At 32.1% G+C, this 16,884-nt stretch overlaps 1 protein-coding gene across 1 annotated transcript in view; it reads right to left on the bottom strand.

Moving 5' to 3' along the window:
- LOC140451932 (histone lysine demethylase PHF8-like) overlaps positions 1 to 13,246 on the bottom strand; it is a 45,828-nt gene extending 32,582 nt beyond the window's left edge. The window contains exons 1-4 of the mRNA XM_072545906.1: positions 12,930 to 13,246; positions 12,790 to 12,875; positions 1,863 to 2,283; positions 1,520 to 1,808 (exon numbers count right to left, since the gene is read on the bottom strand). Coding sequence (XP_072402007.1) covers positions 1,520 to 1,808; positions 1,863 to 2,283; positions 12,790 to 12,875; positions 12,930 to 13,093 — 960 coding nt within the window. The 5' untranslated portion in view covers positions 13,094 to 13,246. The remainder of the gene's footprint in view (positions 1 to 1,519; positions 1,809 to 1,862; positions 2,284 to 12,789; positions 12,876 to 12,929) is intronic.
- Positions 13,247 to 16,884: the final 3,638 nt, after the last annotated feature.

Here is a 16,884-nt window from a genome sequence, read left to right as displayed (position 1 = left end):
TGAAGCAACTAGTTTACGCAGTGAATATTAATAACCGACAACAATTAATTGATAGAATTATACATTGTTGTAATACTATTAGAAACGATCCCCAGAGTATCCGTAATTCAATACGTCAATTAACAATTCGGAAACAAAAATGTGTACAGGCAGCAGGGTTCCATTTCGAAAATCTATTTTGAATTATTTTTATTTTGTTTTATTGTATCTTTTCCAGTTCTAATTTATGGGTTTATCATAACTATGTACATATTTTTAGTTTTTTTTTTAATTGTTCTTCGTTATTGTTAGTAGTTACTGTTTTTTGTTGTGCAGTGACTCAGTTTATCATTTCAATTAAAATGTTTGAAATTTATAACATTTGTTTAAATTAATTACCTTATAATTTGATACTTCATTATGGTTGTTCTATTTTTGGTAAGATTTGATCGTTCACTAAAAATTTAATAAAAGTGCGACAACATTGTCGCATATGTCGTTTTCATTGGCTATTTATGTAGTTTGAAAATCACTTATTGCATTTTTTAAAAAATATATACAGGGTGTAATATTTAATACAAATCCCTAAATTAATTTTTCCAAAGCCAGTCCTGGAATTTTTTAGTTTAGCTAATACCAGTCGAATGCTTGATAGTAGTGTACTGTATCATGCAAAAATTAAAAAAAATCAAATGAGCCGTATAAACACTACAGTAAAATGAAATAAATGGTCAATTACACAAATCACCCTGTTAATTAATAAAGAAGAGGAGTTGACATTTTTTAGTGGCCACAAGTATGTAAAGTTCCTCATGACTCACCCTGTATAACAAACAGAAAAGAAATAATCAAAGACATCGAAGTACTCAACAAATTTTCAATAGGAAGCGATCTCAGATTAATCCGAGCTAAGATACTATTAAATGGCAAATTGGACAAAACAAAGATGATCCTAAAAACAAGAAAAAGAAATGGATTCCCCCAAAAAACAACGACCTATATGAAGATACACTAACCAGACATATACAAGACTTGCAAGACAAAATAGAAGATGTAGATCAAGCAAATGATGGCATAATGAAGTCTTTAAAAGAAACGGAAAGGAGTGCTGCCCGACCGTTCTGACCCATAAAGAAAAACTAAGCCAAAATACCAAAAAGCTAATAGGTAAAAGAAGACAGCTGACGGAAAAATGAAATGAAATGAAAAATTGACAAAATGCCGAATGAAAATAACTAGATGCAAGCCGCACAAGACAGACACAGATGGGAAGAGCTGAGGGAGACCTATGTCCTGCAGTGGACGCATACAGGTTGATGATGATGATGATCTCAGAAACCTTTGGCAATTTGGAGCTCAGATTTGGATTCAGCGCACAAGAAACCTTCTGAAAAGTATAGTCCGATCTCTGAGTCCGAATCTTGGTAAATTTTTATCATTAATTGTGTAATACATATTATTAAGAATCAAATTGATGTTTTTAATTTCCCCTGGCATTTCCCAATAAAATATAATGTAATATTATGATGTAAAAACTCACCTGATCACCAAAAAATGTCTCACTTTGGTTAGTAGATGTCATCCACTGAGAATAGAGAGTCAAATTGGCAGAAGTTGGCTTTATAAGATAAAATATTTTTTCACCTTTTAACACATGATACCACACTGATGTCCCACCGAAATCTATATGGAAATCGGTATAAGAACCTTTTACACTAAGCAAACAATATTTTTGAACTTGAGGCTTTCCAGGGTAGTTTATGGGCCAAACTCGATTAACCCAGTCAAGTGTACGAGCTATGAACGGTGCTTCAACAAAGGGACTCAGCCTGCAAACCACGAATTTAGATATATTTGTTACAATAATAAAAAGTATAACATACCCAGTGCCTGAAAACTCTAAGCTGACAACATTCAGTACTCGTGTACGATTTAAACTGTTAAAATATTCTACATATTCACTCAGCCTCATCCTAATATTACTCTGACGGCAAACATCTATAACATCAATTTCCATCTCACCTCCAATGTATGATTCAACATCATAAACACTAAAATTATCAGGCGGAATTGTCAAGTCTAATCCATCTTTTGCATCTATGGTGATAGGATTATTAAATCCATGTGTAGTTAGGAACATTTCGGTTAATTGTTGTCCTCTCATATGTACTACTGCTTCCTCTTCAGGAGCAAAGTGTCTAGCACACAATTCCTTAATAAAAACTGGTGTACCAGTCTGAACTGGTTTATTTGATGCATTATCGTCCCAGTAGTCATGGCGGTGCCAGTTGCACACGGGTTTTGCTGAAAGAGCCATGAGTTAGTTTTTTTTTCAATTTATATCATAAGATTTTTCAAAATAAGAGCTGTAAATTGTCGACTTGATATGGAAAGAATGTACTGGATAAAATGTAACTGATTTGTGTTTAAATACAATCTTCCATAACCTCAATTAATAAACAATAATGCTAATAACAAGAATACGCAAGGTCTTTAGCCATCTATTATTTAATTTATACATCATGGATCTGAGGGGGATAAAGGGGTAGAATGTGAAAACATGAAGTTTGAAACAAAAAATATAGACGTCTTAGAAGAGAGAAAAAACGTATCCATCGACGTAAGAGGAGGGAATACGTACAGAACACTCTCAATGAGATACAAAGTTTATTCGATAAAAATGAAACGAAGAAATACTACAAATCCTTAAATATTAGCAGTCGAGAATTTAAACCACGATTAAAAATTTGTAAAGACACTAACGGTGAAATTCTACATGATAAAAACTCAGTTCTTAGCAGATGGGTACAACATTTCAGCGAACATCTAAATATAAACGATATTGAAAAAGGTTACAACATAGAAAATCAACAAAATCTACAACGTCAACTACACAGTGAAGACCCAACAAAAGAAGTTTCAAATGCCATCCTAAAAAGACAATAAAGCCCCAGGAATCGATGAAATCTGTTCGGAAATGTATAAAAAAGGCGGTGATTAACTTTTTGCAGCAATCCATAAACTAATAGTTCTTATATGGCAGAATGAATTGGTACCAGAAGAGTAACTAAAGGGAATAATATGTCCGTTGCATAAAAAGGGTGATCAACTGGAGTGTAAGAACTATAGAGGCATTACTCTGTTAGCATCTGCATATAAAATCTTCGGCAATGTATTGTTTGAGAGACTTAAACATTTTACAAAGGATATTGTTGGTCAATATCAATATGGATTTACTGCTGGAAAGTCAACTACACATCAAAGTCAAGCCCATGGGCAGATTCTAGAAAAGTCACTAGAGTATAACATACATATACCATCTCTTCGTCGACTTCAAAACAGCCTATGACAGTGTGAAAAGAACTGCATTATACAGTGCAATGAAGGACTTTGGGATCCCACCTAGGTTAGTTAAGGTGATCCAACTAACAATGCAAAACGTAAGCTCATGCGTTAGAATTAAAGGAGAAAACTCTACGTTCTTTGGCATTAATAATGGTCTAAGACAGGGGGAAGCGCTGGCGTGTCTCCTCTTTAATATTGCCTTGGAAAAGGCAATCAAACAATTAAATCTTAGAATGAATGGAACTATTTTTAATAGATCGACGCCAATTCTCGCATTCGCTGACGATATACTTATATTGCGCAGGAGTATGAGAGACAAGTTGCAGTGTTTTACAAGGTTTGCGGACGCATTAGGGCTTGTGGTAAACGAGGAAAAAACCAATATGTTGGTTTCTAAAAATAGCCGAAATATCTAACAGAGAATTCAAATTAACAACCATACCTTTGAGCAAAGAATTCACATATCTTGGATCGCTACTAAACCCAACAAATACGACAATCGACGAAATAAAAAGACGCATAGTAATAGCAAACAGAGCTGTTCACGGTCTCCAGAAACATTTAAAAAATAAAAATATAAAACGTGCAGTAAAGCCCAATATATACAAGACCTTAATAAGACCGGTTTTGATACATGGGGCTCAAACATGTACTTTATCTCAAAATGATACTTCTTGGTATTTTTGAGACAAAAATTCTTAGGAAGATTTTTGGGACCTTAAATGAAAATGGGCTATGGCGTCGAATATACAACTTAACTTAACTATATCAGTTATACACCGATCCAGATATTGTGAAATCCGTTAAAGTGCAGAGACTTAGATGGGCTGGACACATTACTAGTATGTCAGATCACGAATACACGAAGAGATTAACATTTTCAAAACCAGAGGGCACAAGAAGCAGAGGACGACCACGAAGGAGATGGATTGATGATGTGGAAGAAGACATACAGATTCTAAGGGTCAGAAGATGCGAGGGAAGTTGCCAGGAATCCACAGGAGTGGCGACTTCTCATGATGACATTATGGATCTGCATAACATGAGCATTAATTGTAATATCTTACAATATACAGACGATTTATATTTCTACACTGTCAAAAATTTGTATCAACAATGTATTAATTCAATAAAGGGGTTTGTGTTCTGAAAGAGATTATTTCTTTAATCAATGACTTGAACTTACTCCGGATAAATCTGCTGTGGTATTTTTACTCCACAATTTTTAACTGCTATATCCATTTTATATTTAATATTTAATAACCCAGTTATCAACGTTACACCATATATAAAAGACAGATTATCAACATATACTTAACCTGGAGAACGATACAAAAGCCAAGATTATATTCTTGTCAGTAAGCGATGGAGGAGCTCAGTAACCAATGTGAAGACAAAATCAGTAAGACAATTTCAAATAAAAAGACAAAAATTGGTTCTAAAACACCCAAAAAATTTTAGAAAAGTATTAGCACAAGCTCACCTAGCGGAGATCCTGACATACCTTAGGAATTCACAATGAAGTAGTTCATTGAAGGCATCAACAGCACAAACCTCAAAGAAAAAATACATTTGAAAAAATATTGGATGGCTGAAGACACTTGGAGAAGAAAGGCAAAAACTTAAAAGCGGCGTATCAAATTCAATAATAAAAGAAATAGACATAGACAACATAAATACAACAATAAAACACTTGTACAAAATGGGCAATAACAATTATACAGTAATACCCAGAACTTACGCGATAGGCGGGACTTTAGAGCAATAAAAGCACAGAGAATTAGATGGTATGGACACACAATGAGAAGGATAAGAGCAATCCATTAAGAGTTATAATGGAATGGATACCACCAAGTAAAAGAACCAAAGGCAGACCTAAACTGAGATGGAGACAAATGGGAGAAGACTTAAGGAGTATGGAAATCAGAAATATAGAAAGGACAATCAAAGAGAGAGAATAATGGAGAAAGGTAGTGGACACAGCGAAGTTACACCAGAAACTGTAAAGCCAAACACAGAAAAGGATGATCCCCTACACAAAAAGTATCTTTAAGTCAAAACAGCTTCAAATACCTCAATACTTGAGAAAAGTGTTCAATCAGTACATACTTTTTATCATGACATATGGATGTCAATTCTGGACCTTAACCAACGCAAATTTAAATCAAATGAAGTAGCCACAAAATAAAGGGCAATGTTAGGAATAGGACTGTCACATAAAAAGAGGAACGACTGAGTAAGATCAAAAACAAAAGTCGACAGTATCAAAACAAAATTTGTCAAACTGGAAGAAACAAGAAAAGAGGAAGTCATAGATAATAATGAAACGGACAAATAAAAACAGCAATGGAAAAAAGATATATATGATTGAAAATCTGCACTGAAGCAGATATATATATATTGAAAAAAGGGTGATTGGGATGTGATAAACGCCAAACCGGTAAAGAAAAACTAGCTGATTTCACTGAAGGATATAGATTAGGCACACACAATGACAGGGGTGATTGTCTGATACAATTTTGCCAAAAAGAAGAGCGTGTGGTTTAAACTACCTCCCAAGCGAATCTAAACATGGAAATCACCTCAAGACAATAATCAAAACATTGTAAGGAATCAAATTGATTTTGCTTTTGATTAATCATAGATTTAAATCAAGTATCCATATTGCAGTATCCCGGTATGGACCACAAAGGATCAGACCACAATCCAGGTGTTATAAATCTTAGAAAAAAACTAAAAACAATATCTCGAAACAAACCAACTTATATGAAGTTGGAGTAATACCAAAGAAATGGCTTAACTCAGAATTCATACCAAAGAAATCCAGTTCCCGCAAATGCGGGTAATTTAGGCCCATTAGCTTAATGAGTCGCTTACTAAAAATATTCTTAAAGGTCATACAGCATCGAATTTATAAAGAAATGTGAAATAGGCATAGGTAAAAGGCATAAGTGAATCTCAGTTTGGATTTAGAAAGGGCTTGGGAACAAGAGAGGAGATGCGACTCCAACACTTGCCTCGATCACCAGAACCAGAAAAAAGTATATCTCTCTGTTTCATCGACTACCAGAAGGCTTTTGAGTATAGCATGAAAAATTGTTGTATGAACTACAAAAAATGAAGCTAGACACAAAAGATCTCCACATAATTCAAAACCTTTATTTGAACCAAGAAACAAACTTAAAATATTCCAACCACACTACTAAAAGTGTCCGTATAGAAAGAGGTGTCCGACAAGGCTGTGTCATGTCTGCATTGTTTTTTAACTTGTACTCTGAATGCATATTCAAACAAGCACTAGACGGCGCCGAAATTGGTATAAAAATAAACGGTAAATATATTAACAATATCAGGTATGCAGTCGATGCCGTTCTAATAGCAGAAAAAAATGGAAGACTTACAAAATATACTAGATAGAGTTAATAACCGCCCTCTAGTCATAAAATAATCTTGCGTTGCGACGCAGACAGTAATATCGTATCGAAACTTTTTATGTCACATTAGCTGATAAAAAATATAATAAGGTTAGCATACCAACTGTTAAGGACATAATTCAATTTTTATTGGCATAATTTAGTTAGGAGAAATCTAGATACCATAAATCTTATCGGCCTGAGAAATGAGAATAAACATCGTTTCTGCTGAGTGTGCGATGAGATCATTCGGTTAAATAAAATGCTGAAAAAGCGTGGCTAACATTCAAAAGTAACGAGACAAATAAATAATAAACAAAACGCATATAGAAGACATATAACAAGTAATAGTATCCCGATGTTAAAACAGCCGTTAAAATAACGTTGACTGGGCTTCAGTTGTTTATCTCAAAACAACAGCAGAATTAGCTTAATTTATTACCGAAATTTATGTAAAGTTAACTGAAATTAATTTTACAATAAAAAAATCACGAACTCATAGTAAAGCTCTAATTTCTTGGTTTGATGATGAACTAATAGTAATGCGAGAAAAAATATAGTGAGTTTAAAAAATTTAAGAAGCACTATAAATCAACAATATCATTAAAGAAAAACTGGCTTATGAGAATTTCTTTTCCAATTCAGAAAATATATCTCGTGACAGTTGGAAAGTTATAAATTATCACAGAAATACATCGATTACATCAAACGATTTCAATAATTACTTTACGTCAGTAGCCTAAACATAATATAAGAAGTTCTTTTAATTCCACAAAAATGAAAATGTAGCCATAGATTTTTTGAAAGATATTGATACTGAAATCAGGAATGTTTTGCATAGATTGAAAAATTCACACTACAGGGATTTTTAGTTTCAAACAAAAAAATAATTGTGGAAACAATCGATATAATTATTGACAAATTAATTAGCTTCTTCTTCAAGTGCCATCTTCGTTCCGAAGGTTGGCGATCATCAGGGCTATACGTATTTTCGAAACTGCTGACCGAAACAATTCGTTGTTGCTACAGCTATACCATTCCCGTAGATTCTTTAGCCAGGAGTTTCGTCTTCTTCCTATAGACCTTTTTCCTGCTATTTTCCCTTGTATAATTATTCGAAGCAGTTCATATCTTTCGCCTCTTGTAATGTGTCCCAAGTATTGCAGTTTTCGTTTTTTGATCGTAAATATGACTTCCTTTTCTTTATTCATTCTTCTCAAGACCTCGACATTTGTGACTCTCTCGGTCCATGATATTCTCAGGATTCTGCGATACATCCACAGTTCAAATGCCTCTAATTTTTTGGTATCAATCTTTTTCAACGTCCATGACTCCATTCCGTAGAACAGCACAGAAAGTACGTAACATCTCATCAGGCGAACTTTCATTTCAAGGCTCAAATCTCTTCCGCTTCCGCAGAACACTCTCTTCATTTTAGTGAATATGGATTTGGCTTTTTCTATTCTTATTTTGATTTCTGCTGAGCTATCGTTGTCTTCATTTATAAAAGTGCCTAAATATTGGTATTTGCTAACTCGATCGATAATTTCATTGTGTAAATATTAATTATACTTTATAATAATTATCTTACTGAAGGGATTTTCTCAGATGTATTAAAAGTAACAAAAGTGTTACCAGTGTTCAAAAAGGGAGCTTTAGATGAATTTGGAAATCATCGTTTCATCTCAATCATTCGACTGTCTGACTGTCGACAATCTGCTACGATTAATAATTGAAGAGAAGATACAGGGCCGAAGAGGAGAAGGCGAAAGAACCATGTCATGGCTTCGAAATATCAGAACTTGGATGGGTATGAAGGTTCAACAATTACTGAGAGTGGCGCAAAATAGAGAACATTTTGATGTATTGATCGGAAACCTCCAGTAATGGAGTGCACCTGAAGAAGAATAAACGGCAAACAGAATATGCTGTGTTAAGTCACGGAAAAGTAAGTAGGTAAGTAACAATGGTCTTGATAAGAGATGAATATCATGGATTAAAACTTAGTACAGAAAATTGATCATTATTTAGAACTTCTGATAATGAAACCATGACAGATAGAGCTGGAAGAAGATTTCTGTTTTGTAAAGGAGACCTTACAAACTAGACACAAAATACGGTATTTTATAAGTCAGTTATATTCAAGGAACGAATTCAATATCTGCAAAGAAATATTCCTGTAACAATTAAAGGTATTCCGAAACAAAAATTTGCCTGAGAGAATGTACTGAATGAATTAAAATTTGGGTAGTATGTACATAGTTTCCATCAACTCGAATTGTATTGTGGAATGCAATTAAAACCGTTGTAAATGTAAAAAATTACGCATTTTTCGCAATTGCAACTGTCATAAAACTCGACCTTGCAAAATCAAATTATGTTTTATGCTCTAAATTTCTATTTTGATTTGATTTTAGTTTATTTCTAGATATTTACGATTTGAGATTAACTAGTTTGCATTTAGATATTTGATTGAATTTATAAAATAACTTACATTGTGTTATTCCGACATATTGCCCCACATTTTAATAAGGTTTACATCGATTTTGCAATATTTTGATATCCACGATACTTGTTCTTAAATTTAGCTCAAACTGCACTTTATGATCAATTTTATTGTGTGCAAATTTTTATTTTAACCAGGTACTAATTTTAGTTCACCTGAGTTGTGCTTAAAATATTATTTCGATTTTAAAGAAAATTTTGATTGTTAAGTTTTTAATTAAAAAAAAATTTGTGATGCCAATTTCAATATTTTATTACTTTTATCAAAGATATTTAAAAATTATTCATAATACCCGGTAAAAGTAATTGTTTTCTCAAAATTAATTAGAGATTCCAATTGTTGTAGTTATTATTAATACTATCCATCAATTATTAAAAATAAGTACATTTATTACTTTTGCCTCATATATACATATAACAGAAAGCAGCATTAATATAATTAAACCAAACTTCTTCATTCTAGAGTGTAGGCATTTGTTGTCTATTTTATGTTGTTCTACTATAATGCTGTTCAGCGACTAGTGTCTAAAAGCATCTCGTGAAAAGTCAAAAAATACTGGTTTAATTTATAATTTGCAACACATATCCCAACTATAAAATAAATCACACACGGTGGGTCATTAATCATTATAAGAAACAACATCCAACATTACCAGATAACCCAGTATCAAAAGTCCAGCCACAAATGTAGTTGTAGAAGACTGGACAGGACCTATAACTGTTTCAGCTAAATATTGTCCAACAAAACATTCATCATTTAGACAACCAGAATTTAAAACCTTTTTTGATACACTTGGACCTAGGTAAAAACATCTAATGAATTCCAGATATTTTCGATTTTACAGTAGTGAAAGAATAAAAAAAAATACTTTAAACCAAAGTCTTGGTAAGACTTATCCTCTGACGATTTGAGTCCAACAAATTTGAGTTATTTTAGATATCAAATCAATTTACACCTCCCACTAAAGATGGACAAACAGATCGAACATGCAATAGAACATTTTAACACAGTTTTACAGGAAGCAACATAGAACTCAACACTATTACCTACCAACTCACATACAAATAAAAACTGTTCCAATACAATACAAAAAAAAATAATTGAGAAAAGAAGGCTCAGAAAACAATAGCAATTAATAAGATCACCTCAGAGTAAAACAGACTTCAATAAGCACAAAAAGAACTAAAAAAATTGAAAATGACAAAATGACGGAAAATGCTCACTACACTACACTCGCAAAACCTCATCAACTAGAACTTCCTCAAAAAAATTCACAAAAAATTAAGTAGTAAATATTACATAACACAACATCGATTGAAAAAAGGCCCCAAGATACGATCTTATCTAGTAAATTATTTTTTTTTATTACTGGAAACTGGACCTTATTACTGCAAAAACTCTTAAACAACTCCCAGAGAAAGGCTTCCGATTTCTGACACAGTTATTTAACTCTATAATGTGATTAGGTCTTTTCGAAAAAGTAAAAAGAGCTTTAACAAAAAGGGGTACTACAAGAAAAGTGTGGATCACGTTAGATGAAGATGATTTAAGAGTTTATATGGACGAAGACGAAAATATACACTTCATAATTAAAAATATACGCAATACTTACTGCCACTTAGGAAAAACACGGATGTTAAATAAAATAACACCATTTTACACAGCCAAGAATGACTACGAACGATAAGAAAATGTGTGACAATTGTGATAGTACCTGCATAAAAAACAAATCAAGAAGGAAATCTAAATATGGTTTAATGTCGCAGTTAGAACCTGTGACAAATCCGTTTGAAATTGTTTCGATTGATACCATTGGTGGTGTTTGAGGATCTTTATCAAAAAAAAATTTTTTCACCTTTTAGCGACCATTTCTCAAGATATGCTTACATTTTGACATCAAAAACACAAAATTCTTCATAAAAATATTAACAAAAAATGATACAAGATCAAGAAATTAAAACTGTATTGACTGATCAATATTCTTGCATAAATCTCAAATAATTCAAAGATTTTCTATTTTCTTTACGATCAAATTAAAATGATATTTACTGCTGTAATAAAATGAGAAGAGATCATAGTGATTTGAAAAATATTTTTAAGATATTGCATTCAATTGTTAACTGCTGGTATCTTTTGGAGGATTAATATAACAGTTCTGGTTTGAAATTCTACTTCTCAACAATTTGTGTTTTATCCAAAAATCTTTCACAAAAATGTAGATCATAATTCATATACATCTATAAAGCACGTTTGGCAAATGGCTTATCAAAATTATATTTATTTACCACATTATTATTTTACACAGGACAAATAATTCAATTTTAGGTGGCCAATCCATTATTATTTATAATAACAATTAACAAAATATGGGGAAGAACACTGCCTTAAGACTTTTTTGCCTCATATAAGACATTCCTGAGTCAAGACTTAAACTGTGATAAGCTTTGATTTGTGGGATTCTGCTGTGTAAGAATTTGTGTATTTTCTTCTGATTTATACTAGATATAAATACGATAATGAATAATGGATACGAATAACAATATAAATAAAAAATATTGGACCACAGATAAGGTATGTTCACATTTATTATGAACAAAAAGAACAAATCAGAACTTAAAGTGAAGAAATTAGACAATATATAAATTAAGAATCTCTATTAGAAAAAATTGGGAAGAAACAGTTAGGCTGATACATCCATTAAGTGAAGAAAAGCAACAATAATTTATCTAAAGGGATATATATTAGCAGCAAAGAGAACCAATAAAAGCATTTTTACTTAATTGTAATAATCCTTTCCTACTTTTTATTTCAATTTTCTTGCCTAGTCTAGTTTCTCTAGTATATGACTTTTGTGAAAATGTTTATTTTAATAAAATTTCAACTGAAATTGTGGTTCAGTCCAATTAAAGATAATAAATAATATTAAATACTTCGGAATAATATTTAAACGTTGCATAGCTTAGCTGCTGATGAGCTCAACAATAGTTGTTAATTTTATTAACAAGAATTTCTTAAATATGGTTTCTCATAGTATGACATCAAATTTTAGCTCAAAGTGTCTTTAAATATTTTACAGTTAAATAATAACATGGGTACAAACTCATAAATTTCAATATTTTAGAAGTCTTATTAATTATTTGCATTCGATTGTAGCATTTGCCTCAAAATTATGTTCAACAGCAGGTGTAATTAATGCCTTTTACAAATTTAGAGCATTTTGTGATTGTGATAGAGGTATAACAGAGACAAATGTGAAATAATCACAAAAAAACTAATCAGTGGAAAAATTAAAATGCATTATGTTAAAATGACTAGGTACATATCTTCTAAGGCATACACAAGAGAAACAAATAAGGTATCATTGTAAACTAACCTAGTAAGATTATTGAAACTGTATGATACATTTCCTTCAAGAAATACAAATGACACCTTAGTTACAGTATAAGTAGTTGCTATTAAACAATTTAAATGATCACTTCACAAAGCTGGGGGTCTATTACAATTGTGTTTAGATGTAGAATGTATGTAAAATAAAATGGTACTTACTTATAGAGGGACCAAAGGTTGGTACACATCTTGGGCAATGAAATTTATCTATTTCTATAGCTGTATACTCCGGGAAATTACAACAACTGAAATTATACCATATTAGAGACTTTGCAATGATAAATATGAAAAAAACTTACAAGCTGTGAAACCAATCTTTACAAGCATCACACTGAATCATGAAAATATTAGGGTCATATGGCTGACCACAAAGACAATAAGAATTGTCCATGGTATAAGTACTAAGCGAAAAAAAGTCCGGACGCTCCGAAAATTCGAGTTGTGCTTTAAACATTTTTGACATTGTTTTGTTTGTCACTGGAGTGCCATACCAACTTTGAATTAATGTTTATTACACCTTCTTCTTCTTCTTCTTCTACAACACACTTCAATCACTTCATACTGATAGCTACAACACCTGACCTTACTAAGTTGCTCTGCACTTTTCAGCCAAAACACCGCCAAACCGAGTATTTATGTAAAAACGACTGATATGAAGTTAACACCGAAACTGGGTAATTTCCGAAATGTTTCCGAACCTACCCGACTGTCAAGAATGAAGAGCCTAATCTACTATAGTGAAGTTTTCCTTGTGGATTTTAAAATTAAAAAGCTTGTCACTTTTATATTTGCAATTTTAATGCTAATAATGTATAGAACTATAAAATTAATAACTAGTAGAAATTCAATTTATTGTAATTAACTTATTTTTAATTTATTAGTTACGCCAATTATAGGCAACTTACAGTACGAAGCTGCAATCAGTGTTGGCTGAGTTGGCTGAGTGAAACTAGACGGAATCAAATAATATTTATATAAAACCAACGAATATTGATTCGTTGACAAAATTCAGTAATGTTTATTAATAACTCATTACATACGCATTACGTACAATGCTTGGGAAGCGTAAAGCATATCATTTGTAATGCTCACTTCCTCGTTTGTTCCAAATTCAAAATTCGTTCTGGATAATTTGTTCAAAAAGTTTGTAAGACATAATATATAGGTACATATTTTCACCCACTCCTATTTCTATGCTTTCTCTCATAAGTCTTTTCTTTTTGCATGTTGCAATTTCCCTTGCAATCATTGCTTCTTCACTACCGTCAAGCTAACTTCTCCTTGGCCGCTTTCTTGTCTCACGAGTAATCCAATATCTTTAGAAGTCATCTGTCTTCTCTTTACGGATGGTAAACTTTGAATAGATGGGTGAAATACTTTAACCAGGCACTTAATATATAGAGGAAGAAGAAGAAAACCTGGAAGACGGAGGTGATGAGGTAAGGGGAACAGACGAGAGGGAAGAGGTGTTAAGTATAGGTTGGTACATAGTGTAGGTTGACAGAAGTCCTGATGAATGACTGCTGTCAACGTCAACATATATTAGGTATTATGGTTAGTTTTTAGGAACAATAAAAAAGGTATAATATGAATGTATCTTATAATTGTAAATTTAAATAATAAAGAGATAATCACAAGAGCAAATATTCAAAAGGTTATGGGCCCAGATAACTCCTTGATAAAGGAATAAAATATAAATCAAGAAAACGTGATTACCTTGGAAGATGTTTGCAGGTCAACAATTTCCGATTCTCGCAGGTGAGAATTTTAACAGTTGGAAATTCCGTGTAAAGACCTTATTAAATGAAAAGAAAGTATTACCAGTGATTGAAAGTATAGACCCAACAGAAAGAGAAAATTTTACAGATGAAGATGCAAAAGCAAAATCGATTATAGTTCAATGTGTTACAGATAAACATTTAGACATTATAAAAGATGCCAAAACCGCTAAAGACATGATGAAAGCACTTGAAGACGTTTTTGAGAGAAAAAGTATATTCACCAAGCTTACATTAAAAAAGAAGCTATTGACTTTGAAGTGTAAAAGAGATCAAAAACTGGAAGACCATTTTATGAATTTTGACAGAATTATAAGAGAACTGGAAGGTGTAGGTAGTAATATAGATGAATCAGACAAAGTATGTCATCTTCTATTAACCCTTAATGAAGAGTATGAATCAGTAATTACAGCAATAGAAACATTAAACACTGAGGTTAACGATAACAGTAAAAGTCAAACAGTTTGGATCCAAAATGAAGAAAATTCTGAAAGTTTAGATGAAAACAAAGAAGTAATTAGAAATGAAATAGATAATAATGAAGAGGACCTAATATATACTAGAAGAGGAAGAGAGGTACACTTACCAAAACATTTAAGTGAATATGAATTATATTCAGCTTATTGCTTACTATCATTGAACGGTGAACCAGAGACGTTTGAAGAAGCGCAGAAAAATGGAGAGTGGAATAATGCAATTAATCAAAAACTGGAGTCATTGGAAAACCTAAACACATGGACACCAGTTAATTTACCTGATAACAAAAAGATTATAGATACAAGATGGATTTTTAAAATTAAAGATGATGGAACTCATAAAGCAAGGTTGGTTGCAAAGGGTTTTCAAGTACAGGAGGAGAATCCACTAAAATCGACCTATGCACCTGTGGCAAGAATGAGCACAGTGAGAATGACGCTGGCTCATGCACTGCTAAGAGACTGGAAAATTTATCAACTTGATGTGCCAACAGCTTTCTTAAATGGAAAACTTGATTCAGAGATATATATTTATCCTCCACAAGGACTAATAATAGACAGGGGAAAGGTTTTAAAATTAAATAGAGCATTATATGGTTTAAAAGAATCACCAAAATGCTGGAATCATACTTTTAATAGAGTTGTAACAGAGAATGGATTTAGTAGATCAAAACACGATTTTTGTCTATATATTGGAGAAGACATATATATGATTGTTTATGTTGACGATATAATATTAACAGGACATGAACAGAAAATAAAAGAAACAATAGATATTTTGAAAAACAATTTTTGTGCCAAGGATCTGGGTAAAGTGAAGAACTTTTTAGGAATAACAATATCAAGAGAAAGCGGTAATCTCACATTAAGACAGCCGAAAATGATATCAAAGGTATTGAGTTCATTTGGTATGAGTGATTGTAAAGGTGCGGCATCGCCAATGGAAACAAATTTTCAGATAGATAACACTCTAGAAGTAATTGATGTTCCGTATAGGAAACTTATAGGTAGTCTTATGTACATAGCAACTACATCTAGACCGGATATTATGTTTGCTGTTTCATATCTTAGTAGAGTACTTGATAAACCTTCACAACAAACTTGGAAAGCAGGAAAAAGAGTGTTGCGTTATTTGAAAGAGACACAAAATTTTTCATTGACATATAAAAAGAAACCATGGGAACTAGTTTGTTATTCAGATTCAGATTGGGCATCAAATAAAATTGACAGGAAAAGTATTACAGGATGTATTGTATTTTATTGTGGGAATCCAGTTTCGTGGTTATCTCAGAAACAAAACTATGTTGCTCTTTCAACTGCAGAAGCTGAATACATAGCTGCTGCTACCTCAGCTCAAGAATTGATTTACTTAAAAGGTATTTCATCTGACTTTAATGTACAAGGTAAATCAAAACTTTTGATTGATAATTTAAGTACAATAGCAATGTGTCAGTCCTTTAAAAATTCTAAACGTGCCAAGCACATTGACATTAAAGAGCATTATATAAAAGATTTAGTTTCAAAACAACTGATATGTATTGATTATATTTGCTCTGAAAATAATTTGGCAGATATATTGACAAAGCCTTTATCTAAAGAAAAATTTTGCCATCTAAGGTCAATGTCGGGCGTTTCTTAACTAATGTAAAATTATTGTAAAAATATTGATATATATATTTTTTAATTGTTTAGATTTAAGCGATTTTTCCTCCTAAGTAATATATTGAAGTTCAAATCGAGGAGGAGTGTTAAGTATAGGTTGGTACATAGTGTAGGTTGACAGAAGTCCTGATGAATGACTGCTGTCAACGTCAACATATATTAGGTATTATGGTTAGTTTTTAGGAACAATAAAAAAGGTATAATATGAATGTATATTATAATTGTAAATTTAAATAATAAATAGATAATCACAAGAGCAAATATTCAAAAAGAGGAGCCACCAACGAATCTTAAAGTTAAAGATGCAGTTAAAAAACTAGCCAGAAACAAATCACCCG

The sequence above is a fragment of the Diabrotica undecimpunctata genome, chromosome 10, assembly GCF_040954645.1.
Source record: "Diabrotica undecimpunctata isolate CICGRU chromosome 10, icDiaUnde3, whole genome shotgun sequence".
Lineage (NCBI taxonomy): Eukaryota > Metazoa > Arthropoda > Insecta > Coleoptera > Chrysomelidae > Diabrotica > Diabrotica undecimpunctata.
The sequence above is the reverse complement of the archived record's forward strand: the minus strand, read 5'-3'. Positions and strand labels throughout refer to the sequence as shown.